Source organism: Nyctereutes procyonoides, unplaced genomic scaffold (genome assembly GCF_905146905.1).
Source record: "Nyctereutes procyonoides isolate TBG_1078 unplaced genomic scaffold, NYPRO_anot_genome, whole genome shotgun sequence".
NCBI lineage: Eukaryota > Metazoa > Chordata > Mammalia > Carnivora > Canidae > Nyctereutes > Nyctereutes procyonoides.
Window position 1 is genome coordinate 14,792,159 of NW_026575137.1, and position 17,651 is coordinate 14,809,809.

General features: G+C 38.0%; 1 protein-coding gene across 10 annotated transcripts in view; it reads right to left on the reverse strand.

Moving 5' to 3' along the window:
• RGS22 (regulator of G protein signaling 22) overlaps nucleotides 1–17,651 on the reverse strand; it is a 128,631-nt gene that overhangs the window by 80,162 nt on the left and 30,818 nt on the right. For 9 of the 10 annotated variants that reach the window (XM_055303410.1, XM_055303412.1, XM_055303408.1 and 6 more), the window contains exons 5-9: nucleotides 13,073–13,158; nucleotides 12,051–12,219; nucleotides 8,873–9,002; nucleotides 5,888–6,500; nucleotides 3,972–4,133 (exon numbers count right to left, since the gene is read on the reverse strand). In XM_055303410.1, the coding sequence (XP_055159385.1) occupies nucleotides 3,972–4,133; nucleotides 5,888–6,500; nucleotides 8,873–9,002; nucleotides 12,051–12,219; nucleotides 13,073–13,158 (1,160 nt within the window). Of the gene's footprint in view, nucleotides 1–3,971; nucleotides 4,134–5,887; nucleotides 6,501–8,872; nucleotides 9,003–12,050; nucleotides 12,220–13,072; nucleotides 13,159–13,253; nucleotides 13,289–17,651 lie in introns of those variants that run through there. The other variant, XM_055303416.1, reaches the window with a different exon arrangement.

Sequence of the window (17,651 nt, forward strand, 5' to 3'; positions counted from 1 at the left end):
CCCCAAGATCCTAACTCAAGCCAAAATCAAGAGTCAGATGCTTAACTGACTAAGCCACCCAGGCACCCATGGTTAGTTATATTTGTTCTTAATAGTGCAGGCAGCAACATTTTCTGTAGGAACATTCGTGTTAGTTGAATAAACTTGCCTCAAGACCTTTTTGCCTCTATCCTGATGAAATGTTTGGAGTGAAACTTACCTGGAACCCTTCATTTAGAAATAGTCCCCCAATACACCACCCTCCCAGAGGAAATCTGACACATGATGAATTTCTCTTTCAAGTTATTTCCTTTCTTGTCTTCATGATCATCTGTTGCTTGTCCTGCTTGGTTTGTCCCGTTTTTTCAGTTATTTGTGGTCTTCATAACTGAGTATGGTAACTTGGTTTGTGAAAATTGCATTTTCCATTTGCATCTCCAATTCCAGGCCATCACCAGAGGATTCACTCTGTTCTCTCCTATTTATAACTCTTTTCCAAATCAATGACAATTCTGGTTCCCATTATCTACATTATTTTTACTGTTTTGCTTAATCTAGATTTTTAAAATAAAAATATAGAACTCAAGAACAGCCATATGGAAAAGATGCATAGAATATGGTATGCGGGAAGGAGCACAAAGCTTCTGTGCTCTGTAAGCACACTACTCTTCCCAAATCTCCACATGTTCACCAAACAGGAAGTTCTGAAAGACCCTTTTAAGAAGTGTTTGGAAAGCTTGTCTTTAAAAAGGCAAGCTAAAGACTGGGAGAAAATATTTGCAGACTACATGTCTGGCTAATGACTAGTATCTAGAACACAAAAATAACTTTAAAACTCAGTAATAAGAAAGAAAAAAATCCAATTAGAAAATAGACAAAAGACTTGAATAGATATTTCACCGAAGAGGATATACAAATGGCAAATGAGCACTTGAAAAGATGTTCAGCATCATTAATCACTGGAGAACTGCAAAAGACTATCACTGCACACATATCAGAATGGCTAAAAATAGAAAATTGTGACACCACCAAACAATGACAAGGATGCACAGAAACTGGATCATTCTTGCATTGCTGGTGGGAATGTAAAATGGTACATCAACTTTGGAAAATAGTTTGGCAGTTTCTTTTAAAACTAAAAATGGACTATGTGACCCACTAACCTCACTCTTAGACATTTACCCCAGCAAAATGAAAACTTATGTTCATTCAGAAACCTGTCCGTGAGTGCTCAAAGCTACTTACTTAGTAATAGTGAAAGAGTGGAAACATCCCTAATGTCCTTCAGTGGGTGAATGGATGTGTAACATCCATAGAACAGAGTACTACTTAGCGATGCAAAAAAAAAAGTATTGATATGCTTATCAACTTGGATGGATTCTCAAAGGATTCACATTCTGACAGGTGTGAAGTGGATATCTCATTGTATTTTTGATTTGCATTTCCCTGACGATGAGAGATGTTGAGCATCTTATCATGTATCTGTTGGCCATCTGATGTTTTCTTAGGAGAACTGTCTATTCATGTCTTCTGCCCATTTTTTTATTGGATTATTCATTTTGGGGGGGGTTGGGTTTTTTTAAGTTATTTTTATATATTTTGGGTATGAACCCTTTTTAAGATATGTCGTTTGCAAATATCTTTTCCCATTCCATAGGTGGCCTTTTAATTTTATTGTTTCCTTTGCTGTGCAGAAGCTTTTTATTTTGATTTAGTCCCAACAGTTTATTTTTGCTCTTGTTTCCCTTGCCTCATGAGACATTCCTAGAAGGAAGTTGCCATGGCTGATGTCAAAAAGGTTGCTGCCTGTGTTCTCCTCTAGGATTTTGATGGTTTCTTGTCTCACATTTATTTGATTTTTTTACATTTTAAAAAAAGATTTTATTTATTCATTTGAGAAAGAGAGAACATGAGTTCTCTCATGCAGGGAGAGGGATAGAGGGAGAGGAAAAAGCAGCTTGATCCCAGCAACCTTCAGTTGAAGGCAAATGTTTAAATGACACAGCCCCTCAGATGCCCCTCACATTTAGATCTTTTGTCCATTTTGAGTTTATCTTCGTGTCTGGTGTAAGAAGTGGTCCAATTTCATTCTTCTGCATGTTACTGCCCAGTTTTCCCAACATCATTTGTTGAAGAGACTGTCTTTTTTTCCATTGTATATTCTTTCCTGATTTGTCAAATATGAATTGACCATGTAGTTATGGGTTCATTTCTGGGTTTTCTATTCTATGTGTCTATTTCATGCCAGTATCATGCTGTCTTGATCACTACAGGTAATATAACCTGAAGTCTGGAATTGTGATGCCTCCACCTTTGTTTTTCTTTTTCAAGTTTGCTTTGGCTATTTGGGGTCTTTCATGGTTCCATACAAATTTTAGGATTGTTTGTTCTAGCTTTGCAAAAAGTGCTCGTGGTATTTTGATAGGGATTGCATTAAATGTGTAGAGTGCTTTGGGTAGTATAGACATTTTTTTTAAAAGATTTTATTTATTTATTCATGAGAGACACACACACACAGAGAGAGAGGGGGGCAGAGACACAGGCAGAGGGAGAAGCAGACTCCATGCAGGGAGCCTGATGTGGGACTTAATCCCGGGACTCCAGGATCACGCCCTGGGCCGAAGGCAGATGCTCAACCACTGAGCCATCCAGGTGTCCCTAGTATAGACATTTTAACAATATTTCTTCTTCCAATCCATGGGCATGGAATGCTATTCCATTTCTTTATGTCTTCTTCAATTTCTTTCATTAGTATTTTATAGTTTTCAGAGTATAAGTCTTTCCCCTCTTTGGTTAGGTTTATTCCTAGGTATTTAATGGTTTTGGGTGCAATTGTAAATGGGGCTGATTCTTTAATTTATCTTTCTGCTGTTTCATTATTGGTGTATAGAAATGCAACAGATTTCTGGACATTGTTCTTATATCCTGTGACTTTATCGAATTTGTGTATCAGTTCTAGCAAATTGTTAGTGGAGTCTTTCAGGTTTTCTATATAGAGTATCATGTAATCTGCCAACAGTGAAAGTTTTACTACTTCTTTGCTGATTTAGATGCCTTTCATTTCTTTTTGTTGTCTGATCACTGAGGCCAGGCCTTCCAGTTGAGACTAGGTTAAATATCAGTGGTGAAAGTGGACATATTTAAGTTTTAAAAGAAAGAAAGAGAAAAACAACATTCTATCTATCTATCTATCTATCTATCTATCTATCTATCTATAGAAAAGTGCAAAGCATCTAAGTAATCTGAAATACCTAGATGGGAGATGATGCCGAAGAAGTGGGTGAGGGGCAAATTATGATGACCTTACTTGCTAACTTAAGGCATTTGAATGCTACACTGAAAGCTGTGGAAAAGATTTCAAGCAGAAAAGTGACATAATCACTTCCATCACATCCTCAAAGCAGCTCAATTATCCTCAAATGGCATAGATTTTCTCCACTATGTCCCCTCTCTTTTCCTTAGAGTCCTTCAAGTCCCAAGTAAAAAACTGCCTCTCCTCTGTATTGTATGTGTTCACCACACTTTCTTTTATTATACTCATTTCCCATGTGTGTTCCTCTTATAGACTGTAAACACTAGAATTATCTATAGTTTACCATTTATCCTTAGTACAAGCATGTGGCCTATCATAAGTACTTAAAATATATTTATTGAGATGAAAAATCCATAACTGTATCAAGATGTAAACACACATACACACACACACACACAAACACACCAATTAAGATACTGACTGTAAAAAGGTCAGGTGGAGAAGGATGTGCTCACAAGTTAAAATGGAACTTATATATTGACCAGCCTTATTACAGATTAAAGTCCCCCAAATCTCCAAATTATCTAAAGGGTAAATCCTTTAAGGAAGGTGAAAGATACAGTTATCTTGTGATTTTAAATTTCCACAAATTATAAATCAGTAAGACAAAAAAGTATAACTTGTAACTCATCTAGGAAAAGTAAAAGCAAATATGTTTGATCTACATTGTTTATCTTACCAATATAGAAGTAATGGTTTTACAACCTCTGTCTGAATATTTCTTAAGTGTTCTTCATTCCACTGAGATGCATCTAGCAGTTTAAATTTTGATAATATTTCTGTAGAAAGATAGCAATCTCCATTGTTCACTAGATAGAATTTTTTCATCTTCTCAAGATGTCTAAAACAAAACACATCCACACACATTGCTACAACATTCAACAAGTCAAATGTTTTCACTTCTAAAATGTTTCAGACAAGCAATGAACTATCTCAAACCAACAATGAGTTACAGAAGTACCAATGTGGAGATAAAAATATTTCTTACAATTATGGGAACAGGAAAAGTGTTTTTGGTAGGTTGAACAATGGCCTTCCAAAGATGTCCATGTCCTAATCCTCAGAACCTCTGAATGTTTGTTACCTTACATGATCAAAGGCATTCTGGAGATGTGATTATGATTTTAAGAAGAATATCCTAGATTATCTAGATGACCCTACTGTAATTACAAGGGTCCTTCTAAGAGGGAGTCAGGAGAGTCAGTCATTGAGAAAAGATGTGAGGATAGAAGCAGAGGTCAAAGAGAAGATGCTATATTGCTGGCTTGAAGATGGAGGAAAGGCCATAAACCAAAGAAAGCAGATGGATGACCTCTGGAAGCTGAAAAAAGCAAGGAAATGGATTCTCCCCTAGAGCCTCCAGAGAAAATGTAGCCCTGCCCACCTGTTTCAGACTTCCTATCTCCAAAATGTAACAGAATAAATTTGTGTTGCTTTAAAAACCATTACATTTGTAGCAATCTACTACAGCAATAATACAAACTAATACAGTATTGATCCTGAAGAACTTATATAGGTTGCTTGTATATATCTTGAAAAGTGGTAGTGGCTTTCAACTTCATGATCAATCAAGCCATAGCTTCACAATCAGCCATTTGGTAACTCCTGATCCTATAAGTACGTACAACAATGAGGTCTATGATCTGAATGCCATGGAAATAACTGGAATAACCCAGTTACTAGTCTATACTCAGTCAAACCCTTACTGGGAATTGCATTCAACTGTAGTTGGTCTGCTTCAGAGCAGAAAGGAGAACAGGGTCCTAAAGCAGGGTCCTCTTAAGGTTCTTTTTTTCTAAGATTTTATTTATTTATTCATGAGAGACACACACAGAGAGAGAGAGAGAGGCAGAGACACAGGCAGAGAGAGAAGCAGGCTCCATGTAGGGAGCCTAATGTGGGACTCGATCCTGGGATTCGATCCCTGAACTCCAGGACCACACCCTGGGCCGAAGGCAGGCACTAAACCGCTGAGCCATCCATGGATCCTCCCTCTTAAGGTTCTTAAGACTTACACAGTAATCTAAAACATATAGGGTAGCCAAACAAGGACCTGGACCCATGAGACATCCAGGAGGCTCTCTAGAGGATATAAGATATCTAGGAGATATGTTATTCAGATATGAATGTCTAAGTGGCATCTAAACAAAGATCATGGGATTTGTTAACTGAGCAGGCTGCTAGGAACAGTAATCTCTTACCATGGCATAAGACCTTTTATATAAGATATCTGAATTCAGTGTGGTTATATAACTGAAAAAAAAAATATAAAAATATAACACTACAAAAAAATATAACACTACAATGTTATAAAAATAAAATAGAACAATTGATTTGAAAGCAGGTTTAGAATCTATGGGAAGAAACATTTTATGAACCCAAACAATTGCCACTATTTGTATCTGAAAATTATAAAATCAAAGAACTAGTGAAATCACTATTATTATAATAAAATAAATGTTATTATTCATTCCTCTAAAAGTATAAGTTACATTTTCATTTTTATTTCAGGCTTTCTGCCTGTGCTTAAATGACCCAAACTAATATTCCGTAATTAAAAAAAAAAAAACTATTGAAAGTAAAAACTAGGCATACCTTTGATGTCTTCCGCGGTCCTTAAGAACTTTTAACCTCTCAATATCCATCCATAATGACCAATATCTCTCTCCTAAAGTACCTTTTATAAATTTCTTAAATCTTTCAAACTCCTTTCTATTGCCAATATCATAAGCTTTGTGAGGCATACACCAATCAGCCCTGCTTTCTGGTCCAATGCTCTCACTCTTTGAATTTGCTCGTTCTAACATCTTGTCTGACTTTTCATTTGTGGTTTGAAATGTTTCATTTAAAACATTCCTACCATGGAGAGGCTCAAAACCCTCCTCGAGCACCACTTCTGCTACTTTGTTGAAATTTATATAATCTGGACTTTCTGTAAGTGGCTCTTCAAAAATTTGATGAATTGCTACTCTCAAGATAAAGTCTATATAAGATCTTAAAAATTCTTCACATGTTGTGAAATGCAATGGAAGGCTTTCATCAGCATCCTGTTGCCTCTCAAGGTATATTCTTAGAAGGGCTTGAGAAGGAGTGTCTTGTACAGATACAGACCCATCTTCTTCTTCTTCAAAATGAGAAGTTAATCTAATGGTTTCAGATGAGTCCCTTTTTGTCCTTTGGTGAAATCTATCATCAAAGATAAAGCTTTCTGTAATAAATCATAAAAGGCTATTAGATCAGATCAGATATGAATACAAAGTTATTTTTAGTATTAACCAGATGTTGCAGAGCCAGCATGGTAAGTGGATTTGTCACAGGTAGTGACTTCAGGTAGCTTAAGGAGGAGTTCTGAAGCCACAGGTGGTACCAGTAGAGAAAAAACTGCCAGCAGGATTGGCCAGATAAGGTGATAATAGTGGCAGATAAACTAAGTATTTGACATCCTTAATACAGAGGATCTTCAAAAAGGCATCATGCACTTCTAAAATGTAATGATTTAGGCTGACATAGAATGTCAATATGTAAAGGCCAAATCTATTAAATAATTAGAATATACACATTAAACAATTGTATGTATTCTAATATTTCAACCTGTAAGATAAAATAAAATTAGACAGGGCACCTGGGCGGATCAGTCAGCTAAGTGTCTGCCTTTGACTCAGGTCCTGATCCGATCCTGGGACTGAGTCCCACGTGGGGTGCCCTGCTCAGCAGGGAGTCTGCTTCTCCCTCTACCCCTGCCCCGTGCTCATGAGTGGTCTCACGCTCTCTCTCACGCTCCCTCTCACACTTGCTCTCTCTCTCTCAAATAAACGTTTAAAAATCTTAAAAATAAATAAAGTTAGACAATCAGTAAACAGATCAGAACTGGAGTCATGTCAGTAATTTTTAAAAATTCACTACTTTATAAGAAAGATTCAATTACTATCATACTTAACAATCTACCATCAAAATGGCATAAGGTACTCATGAAGGCTCACAAATACAGATTGTTTTCTACTTTTTCTAAAGACATATAGTCTTTAGCTCCTGTTTTCTCCTTTAGAAATCAGTAAAATATCTGATGTGCTTTATCTCACATGGCAAATCTAACCCTTGAAATGCCATAGGGCAGGAAAACTGTTATCTGTATCCCTCTTCAATAGCCATTTTCTCAGTAATAGGTTTCAAATCCCAATGAGCTGGAAATATTTTATTATAATTTTTATTGAAAATGAAAATAAGGAGTTCCCCCTATATTAAAAGACTAGACTTTTGTAAACCTACGGAAAGATACTGGGTATACACCCAACCCCACAGAAGTGGAGGGAGAGAGAAAGGCTAACATTTCTGTTCACCACCTTCCTGCTACCCGTTCTTTTCCTGTTTACAATCTTCACTATCTTGGCCCTCTGATTTTCTACTTTACTATTTGGGGGAAACAGTGAGAAACCTATAAATTCAGCTATTTTCAATTAAGGAGACTGTTTTCCTCTATTCCTAGATTTAGATTCTAGAGAATCCAGATTTATTGTCCTCAGAGGTTGCTTACACTTTTCAAAAGAATTTAGGTAAGAACTTCGTGAATTGCTAAGTTAATGACACCCATTTCTGGAAGTTTTCTTCTATATATATCTATGAAAAGTTGATATCATCCACAAAAGTTCCCCATGGTAGAAATATATCTGCTTTCCAAGGAGAAAAACAGTCTAACTTAGAAGGAAAACTCAAGTTGTATGAATATGCTTTTAAGAGGACAGTTGCACCCACTTAAATTCAAATACTGAATAATAATTTGTAAACTGTCATAGGAGGTAGAGACAAGACAAACATTTACTGACTGCCCATGAGGCACCAGGTGCTGGGCCAGGCCTTTACCGTATATTTAGTATGTATCGTTATTCTAATCTTACAGATGAGAAAAGCAAGGCTCTCAAGAAGTGAAATAACTTTAAAAAGTCACACAGCTAGCTAACAAGTATTAACCCATCTAAACCCACACTCTTTTTCCTATGTCAAGTTGCCTCTCAAAAAACAGTAGAGGGGCACCTTAGTGGCTCAGTCGGTTAAGCATCTGATTCTTGATTTTGGCTCAGGTCATGATGTGAGGATTGTGAGATGGAGCCCCATATTGCGCTCTACACTCAGCAGAGAGTCTGCTTAAGATTCTCTCTCTCCCTCTCCCCTCCCTCTGCTTTCTCTTTCTCTCTCCCTCTCTCTCTCAAATAAATAAATAAATCTTTAAAAATAAAAACAGTAGAGGGGGATCCCTGGGTGGCGCAGCGGTTTGGCGCCTGCCTTTGGCCCAGGGCGCGATCCTGGAGACCCGGGATCGAATCCCACGTCGGGCTCCCGGTGCATGGAGCCTGCTTCTCTCTCTGCCTGTGTCTCTGCCTCTCTCTCTTTCTCTGTGTGACTATCATAAATAAATAAATAAATAAAAGTAAAAAAATAAAAACAGTAGAAAGTGAAGTGGGGGTGGGGTAGAGATGCAGATTATTTTTTCTCCCCAACCACAACGTATTGTACTATAAGATTAGAACACCAATTACAAAAGATTTAAAGAGGAGTTCTAAAATCATTCTTGTCCTTTCTGCTTACCAGAAATGGATGAAACAACCGGTGGTTCAGGTTTGCTGTGGAGTACACAAGATGGTAATGAAAATGTTGGTACTGTTTGCAAACTTTGTTTTGCTAATGCAAACCAATCTTTTGTTTGAGTATAGGAGCCCTAGGAAGAAAGGAGCACCTTTGTTTAATGTAAGATTAGCAGTGTTCTCCCAATCAGGAATCTCAACACATCATTATAACATAGTACAGTATGAAAGGGAAAATCATGCCATGAAAGAAAAGAATGTTGTACACAGAAAAATTCATTAGCTGAGAATAATGGGGAGGAAATTTCAACTCAGATTATTTGGATATAAGATGACGAAGGTAAAAAAAATTAAAAAATTTTAAAAAAAGATGACGAAGGTAAAAATGAGCCCATACACATCAAATCCTTCACTCTTCCACCAGAAGCATGCACCCTACCTCATGGCTCCGTTACAGGTTCATGACATCTAACTGTATCTTGGCAGTCCCATAGCTCATCCGTCATTGGCTGCCTCTTCTGCAAGCTATTCCCATTTACAACTTCCAAATTATTTCCTCCCCCAATTCTGTCCAATCTGACTCTGTGTTTTTTACAACACCTCCCTAACATGACAGACTTACTCTCAGGGGCACTAAAGACCTCCCCATGCTCAACTGCCCCTTTGCCTTAGATTCAGTTTTCACAGCTTTGCTTGGATTGTATGCTTCCTGAAGACTGATTCCTGACTCCATCTGCCCCTGCATGTAGCCTTCAATTTTTCCTGTACCTCTGAGCCAGCTGACCCAATTCCCAAGCTGACCCTCAGCTTTCAGAACCCCAGTCCTGAGAAGCCCTCTTCTCAGCTTCTCAAATTGCTCTGCCTGCCTCTCTCAGTAACATCCTCATGATCTTTCTAAGATAATCCAAACTGTTCAACAAAAGCAGAGAAAGGAGTGTCTCATTTCTCCTTTCTCCAACTGAGTCAGCTGGGTGACCCTTAGCCTCAGAAAGACTCACAAGAGAGGCAGGGCTCAAATGGAATAGATGTTGTTCTCTGACTATGATACAGAATTAAGCAGGGCAAGTCAGGCCACACAATGAGACCAAAAAGCAAGAGAGAGAAATGAAAAGTGTCACATATAGATTGTTACTGCCCCTCTTAGAAGAAAGGTTTCCTGTGTGGATAAAAGCTTTTAAAGACTCTAATTTCCTTTTGGTCCCTTTTTTCCTCCTTTAAAACCAAGTCATTTATTATTTATTTTTTCCAAGCCATTTATTATTAATTACAGATTCATTCAACATGTATTTATTGAGTGACTACTCTATTCCAAGCAGTATCCTAAGCACTGAGAGAAGACCCAAATAATGAAGAACTATCAGGGAATTGAGAGAGGCCAATAAACAAAAGTCCTTGCTATTTCAAGTGCACGAAAAAGATTGCAGATTAAAAATTAGGAGAGGAGTAGTAAGTAGTCAGTCAGACATAAACATAGGTAACTAGTCCACTTAATGTTCTTAAGAGATGAATCAATTGCTTGTGTTTAGATGGTATAACGAAGACTCACAGAAATATTACCAACTGTCATCACAAAAATTAATCTTTGTCTACAGTCATGATTTAAATGATTGAAAGGCTCAAAGAATTTTGAATCCTCAAAATTCAAAAGCTATTAAGAAGATATTAGTGGGGCAACTGGGTGGCTCAGTGGGTTGAACATCCACCACTTGATTTTGGCTCAGGGTGGTGAGATCAAGCCTCATGTCAGGTTCCATGCTCAGCTAGGAGTATGCTTGTTCCTCTCCCTCCTCCTCTGCCCTTTCCCTCACTCACTGTCTCTCTTTAAAATAAATAAATAAATAAATAAATAAATAAATAAATAAATAAATAAATCTTTTTTAAAAAGATATTAAATAGTTAACGTATTACTCAAGTGGACAGAAATGAGTTTTTTCATCATAGAAAATAGCAAAAGTAAACTAGTTTAAGTTTTACTCTCTTATATTCAACTTAATTTACATGTAAGGAATCAGATCTTGTTTCCCTAAATTGATTCTTCCCATTGTATGTTTACTGACCTGTACACCAACACATATTTTTATGACATTCTTGATATTTCTATAATACGTAGGTTAACAGGAAAAAAAAATACTTAAAAATAAGTATAAGAGAGAAGTAAAACATATATCCCTAGCATTAGCTCATTGGAAATAATGCAAGTAGCAAAATTTCAAACATTTTCCCCAAATATTACAGATAGAAATGCCAAACTACAAAATTAAACAGAAACTATACATGAAAAAAAAGTGCTCAGGTAAGATAGGTTAAGTCTATCTATTCCAACAGAGATGGCAAATAGTTTTCCTTTTGTACGACATCTTTGATCAATTGGAAATGCTTGCCTAGAGGGCTGTGTTGAAAAGAATTTGGAACCAAGTCCTAGCTCAGCAGGAAAATTGCCATGATTGATTAGCAATGTCTGTCATGAATGGAAACTAAGAGAAGAGCAACACATGGGCCACATATTTGCAATTCCTGGTTTTGTACAGATTGTATATAGGAAATGTGTTCCCAGAAAGAAGACCTGACAATTAGAATTCAGAGATCAAACAATGGTTTTTATTACACCATGACTGTCCAAAAGGACATTTGATTCTAGGTTAGATCTCTTTAAATGCACTCTTACAACCCAACATTTCTCCATGGAGGAGAAATGATTATCAGATAACCATTATCAGAAATGATTATCTGATAACCATTATCAGAATTTATCTGATAATGGTTAAACAGTAATGCATTTTTACTACTGAGGAATAATCTTGACAACAGGGAGGAGAAGACCCAATTTGCCATCATTTGGTATAAAAAACTGTAGACTCCAAATAGTGAAAATTTTAAAAGTGAACAATGAAACCATGGATGTAATTCAAGGTATCCTTTCTTGCTTTCCAGGTGACACTGAGCATGTTCTTCAGTCTTGCATTTGTTCCTCTGTACACATGAGGAAAATAATACCAATTACATTTCAGGTGAAAGAGTACAGAGCAAAGGAGTCAGCATAAACCCACAAAAAGTTTTGCTAAATCTGCTTTAAAAGTACTTGAAGTCATTTCCCCTGTTCAAGTGGTACAAAAGAAATTCCTCCCCCTAAAATGAGAAGTCTTTTGAAGCGCCAAATCATGAAGATACACTCATACTTTTACCTCGCCAAGAGAAATGTAGAACTTTTTCATAATTATAACATTGTCTTCTTCAACAACAGGTGGTGGTGGACTGGGTGGTTTTCTCAGGACCCAGGGAGAAAATTCTGTATTGACTGTGATGTTCATGCCGGATCCACTCCATCTTACTTGTGAGACCAATTTGGCTAATCTGCATTTTAGAAATCATACAAATTTGAAGTAAGTTTCAAATATAGAGAATTCAGAAAAGAAAACCTAAAATTTTGTTTTTTCAAGTCAATCTCCTCCCTCTGCATGATTCTCTTAGGATCTGCTAAAATGAATGGCTTATTCGCAGAACTATTAATTAATAACTATTCTGTTCTAATTTATTTTACTGTTATTTTTTAAATGGTGGTTCTAAGTATATGTCAAATTTTAGTAAAATTTCAGAATATTTAGGTACTTACACATTAAAAGTCAGGGAACATAAAAGAAAAACTTGGCCCACTTAAAATATTTTTTCATGACATACTTATATTTGTTTTTTTTAACAGCCTGCACATAAATACCATTATCACAAGTAGATAATTTTAAAACCATAATGATCAAGAAGCACAACTGAGGTACATTTATTAGGTACTATTTCTGTGAGAATTCTTTGGAAAAGTGATTTTTACAAATGCTCTGTCATTCAGAAACTATAGCAGGTGAGATACAAATGCTAGTGGGTTTATTTTTGTTTATTTTTTTAAAGATTTTATTTATTTATTCATGAGAGAGAGAGAGAGAGAGAGAGAGAGAGAGAGAGAGAGAGGCAGAAACACAGGCAGAGGGAGAAGCAGGCTCCATGCAGGGAGCCTGATGTGGGACTCAATCCCGGGTCTCCAGGATCACACCCTGGGCTGAAGGCGGCGCTTAAACCGCTGAGCCACCCAGGCTGCCCAACGCTAGTGGGTTTTAAAGTATACAATTTTATTAAGAACGTACAGAAAAATGATTCTTGGTGAAAAAAAAAAAACCCAGGCAATTAAAAAATAGGCTTGCTGACAGGGCTACAGTACCTGTATTCAAAGTAACAATCACTTTCCAGAAATGCTGGAAGTCTTTCTTTTTTGATCCACTCAATACCTTCTTCGCGACTGAGACACTATTAGAGAGCAGGTGAAAAAGGAAACGAGTCAAAGAAAATCACCTTTCCAAACAATTAAGAGCACTAGAGCAATAATGACCTCTAGCTATTACCAGGAGCCGCTGCCTCTATCTTCTGTGTGCACGAGAGAGAGCAGAACCTCTGAGTCACACATTTGAAGCCACTGCTTACCTTCTGGCATTATTCTCTCAACAGCCCTGCGTCAATGATTAACCCCATTTTACAGATTAACAAACTGAATCCAGAGGAGTCAAGTAACTTATTGAAGGAGAGGTATGAGGAAAAAAGTCATGCTCGGTATTTTCACAGTCACAAAATGGGTTAAAAGTAATCACAAACCAAAAAAAGAGCTAACCAGACACTTGGTAAGGCCACTATGGTCACTCTCTACAGGCCCCTGCCCTTCCAATTTTAGAAAATTTGGTTAAATATTTAACATCCCCGGTCACTCTCCTGGGGACACTAAGGTTAATAAGAAAGATAAGGTCCCACCTTTAATGAGTTTACAAGTAATTCAATAGTAGTAGAGAGCAGTGAGTGCTGCAAGTTCGGGCTTCTATGGAAGGGCCCTCAGGCACTAAACCTAGCAAAGGTTTCTCAAAGAACATGCCACTCAATCTTTGACCTGACACATGATTATCTTGGTAAAGAGAAGATCAGGAGAGGAAGCAAAGATAATTTTAGTATGACTAGATCGCAGGGTGAGATCTCAGGAAAGGAGGGAAGCAAGCTGGAGAAGCCGGCAGGCCTAATTATGAATTATCCTTTAGATGACATTAAGGAGTTTAGATTTTGTGTGGAGGTTGTGAGAGCCAGCTTAAGAGTTCCTGAGCTGCTGTTCATTCTATATTTCCTCACTATCGATTCTCTTTTGTCTTATATTCACTTTTTTCCCAGAATTCTAAAGAACGTCCATACTTTGCCCACTCCACAAATGCTACTGGATAAGTGAAACAACCAGTGTAGCGCAAGTCTGAGGCAAGTGTGTCTGCATTTATGTGACTTCCATTGATTATCTGCTCAAGCAACAGTTGGGCTGTGATATTAACATCAGTCAACACAGACCGCTGTGAACTCCAGAGAGGAAATTAAAGGCCCACAGAGTAGTGCTGCCAACATCTGACAAGCTGATGTTCTTGAGCATGCACCTGTGCTCAACACTGCTTGCAGATGGCATGAAGTCATTAGGCTCCCCAAGGATGGAAAACTGAGGGAACAATGGTTTCCTTCTGTTCAGCCCAAAATACCCATTTGCCCTCCCCAAAGATTATCTTCCGGGTAATGAGAAAAACAAACAAAAAACAGAAGAAACTTTGGAAGCAGGCAGCACCTGAACAGTAGCATCTTGTTGATGGTATTATTGCTTATGAGTGAGATGTGAAGGACACTTGGATCCTGTAGTCAGAAAACGAGAAAAATTAAGGCCATCCCACCTAAAGTTTAGCATTAGCACAAGTACAGCCATCTTAGGCCCCTGTGAATGGGAAAAACTGCAGAATGTCCTCAATGTCCTCGAATGTCCTCAATGTCCTCGGCAGAGAATCCCATATCAGAAAGACAACAGAGCCCAAGCCCGTGGTAGAAAATCCCATATTAGAGTGAGAACAGAGCTCAATGCCCTTGAAAGCCCCATATCAGAATGTAAACAGAACTTGAGAAATTCCTCCACCCCTTCTGAAAATCCCCCAGACCAGCCTATAAAAAACCCAGCTGTAACCCACTTCGGGGTCCAAGTCCCTGCTTCGCTGTGTCGGGTATACTTGGACCCAAGCTCGAGCTTGCTAATAAACCCTCGTGCGCTTGCATCGGTGTCGGCTCCTTGGTGGTTTCTCAGATTCGCAATCTTGGGCACAACATGGGAAGAATGTATCCCTTAAAATTATTATTTTTGTATCCTTTGGATAAATACCTAGTAGTACAATTGCTAGATCATAGGGTAGTTCTAAGTCTTTGAAGAACTTCCATACTATTTTCCAGAGTCCTCTGCCTATTTTTTTTAAGATTTTTTTTTTTTTAAATTCATGAAAGACACACACAGAGAGGCAGAGACACAGGCAGAGGGAGAAGCAGGCTCCATGCAGGGAGCCTAAAGTGGGACTCAATCCTGGGACTCCAGGATCACACCCTGGCCTGAAGGCAGGCGCTAAACCGCTGAGCCACCCAGGGATTCCCTTTCTATTTTTTAATTGGATTGTTTATTTGATGTTGAGTTGTATAAATTCTTTATATATTCTGGATATTAAGCCCTTACTGGATATACTATTTGCAAGTATCTCTTCCCATTCAGTAGGTGCCTTTTTGTTTTATTGATGGTTTTCTTTGCTGTGCAAAAGCTTTTTATTTTGATGTAATCTCAGTATTTTAATTTGCTTTTGTTTCCCTTGCCTGAGGCGGTATCCCTAGAAAAATGTTTCCATGGCCAATGTCAAAGAAATTACTACCTATGGTTTTCTTCTAGGAGTTTTATGGTTTCAGATTTCACATTTAAATCCATTTTGAGTTTATTTTGTGTCTGGTGTAAGAAAGTAGTCCAGTTTCATGCTTTTGCATGCTGCTGTCCAGCTTTCCCAGCACCATTTATTGAAGAGACTGTCTTTTCTCCATTGTATATTCTTGCCTCATTTATCAAAGATTACCTGACCCATACAAAGGAGAGTTTCTGAGCTATTATATAGTCCACTGATCTATGTGTCTATTTCTGTGCCACTTGTGCCCAAGATTGCGAATCCGAGAAACCACCAAGGAGCTGACACCGATGCAAGCGCACGAGGGTTTATTAGCAAGCTCGAGCTTGGGTCCAAGTGCACCCGACACTGCGGAGCAGGGACTTGGACCCCGAAGTGGGTTACAGCTGGGTTTTTTTATAGGCTGGTCTGGGGGATTTTCAGAAGGGATGGAGGAATTTCTCAAGTTCTGTTTACATTCTGATATGGGGCTTTCAAGGGCATTGAGCTCTGTTCTCACTCTAATATGGGATTTTCTACCACGGGCTTGGGCTCTGTTGTCTTTCTGATATGGGATTCTCTGCCGAGGACATTGAGGACATTCGAGGACATTGAGGACATTCTGCAGTTTTTCCCATTCACAGGGGCCTAAGATGGCTGTACTTGTGCTAATGCTAAACTTTAGGTGGGATGGCCTTAATTTTTCTCGGCCTCCACACACTACCATAGTGTTTGATTACTACAGCTTTGTAATATATCTTGAAATCTGGGATTTTGATACCTCCAGGTTTGTTCTTTTTTTAAAAAAAAAAGATTTTATTTATTTATTCATAGAGACACACAGAGAGAGAGAGAGGCAGAGATACAGGCAGAGGGAGAAGCCGACTCCACGCAGAGAGCCTGACATGGGACTCGATCCAGGGTCTCCAGGATCACGCCCTGGGCTGCAGGCGGCGCTAAACCACTGCGCCACCAGGGCTGCCCAGGTTTGTTCTTTCTTGAGATTGCTTTGGCTATGCAGAGTCTCTGGTGGCTCCACACAAATTTTTGTATTATTTGTTCTAATTCTGTGAAAAACATAGTTGGTATTCTGAGAGGGACTGCATTAAATCTGTAGCCTGCTTTGGATAATACGGGCATTTTAACAATATTGGTTCTTCCAATTCATGAGCATAAAGTATCTTGCCATTTGTATCTTCTTCAATTTCTTTCATCAGTGTTTTATAGTTTTCAGAGTATAGGTCTTTCACCTCCTTGCTTAGGTTTATTCCTAGGTATTTTATTATTTTGGTGCAATTATAAATGGTATTGTTTTCTTCTGCTACTTCATTTTTAGTGTATAGAAATGCAACAGATTTTTTTTGGAACTCTTGTGTAGAATTTATTTTATATAAAAACTGAACCATATTATATACTTTAATTTACAACTTGATTTTTCCTTTGAACAACACAACATGTGCATCTATCTCATCAGGACAATAGACACAGTTCAAACAAATTCTTTCTAATAGTTATATAATATTCCATAGTTCTTCTATTGATAAACATATAATATATTTATACTCTTGTTCAATGCTGCAATCAGCTCCTATACATACACACTTATTTGTATGGAATAAAAATCCCAAAGTGGCTTTCCAGGCATAAGTCACAGTACTTTTAAGTTTTATCAATTTTGTCAGATTAATCCCCAAAGATTGTAGCAATTAATATTCTACCAACACTAGATGTTATTATTTTTTAAAGTTGTAGGCCAATTTCACATATGATGAGCACTGCATATGAGCATCATCATATGATGATGCAACTGATGAATTATTGAATTCTACATCTGAAACTAATGATGTACTATATGTTGGCTAATTGAATTTAAAAAAATTGGGGATCCCTGGGTGGCGCAGCGGTTTGGCGCCTGCCTTTGGCCCAGGGCGCGATCCTGGAGACCCGGGATCGAATCCCACGTCGGGCTCCCGGTGCATGGAGCCTGCTTCTCCCTCTGCCTGTGTCTCTGCCTCTCTCTCTCTCTCTCTCTCTGTGCCTATCATA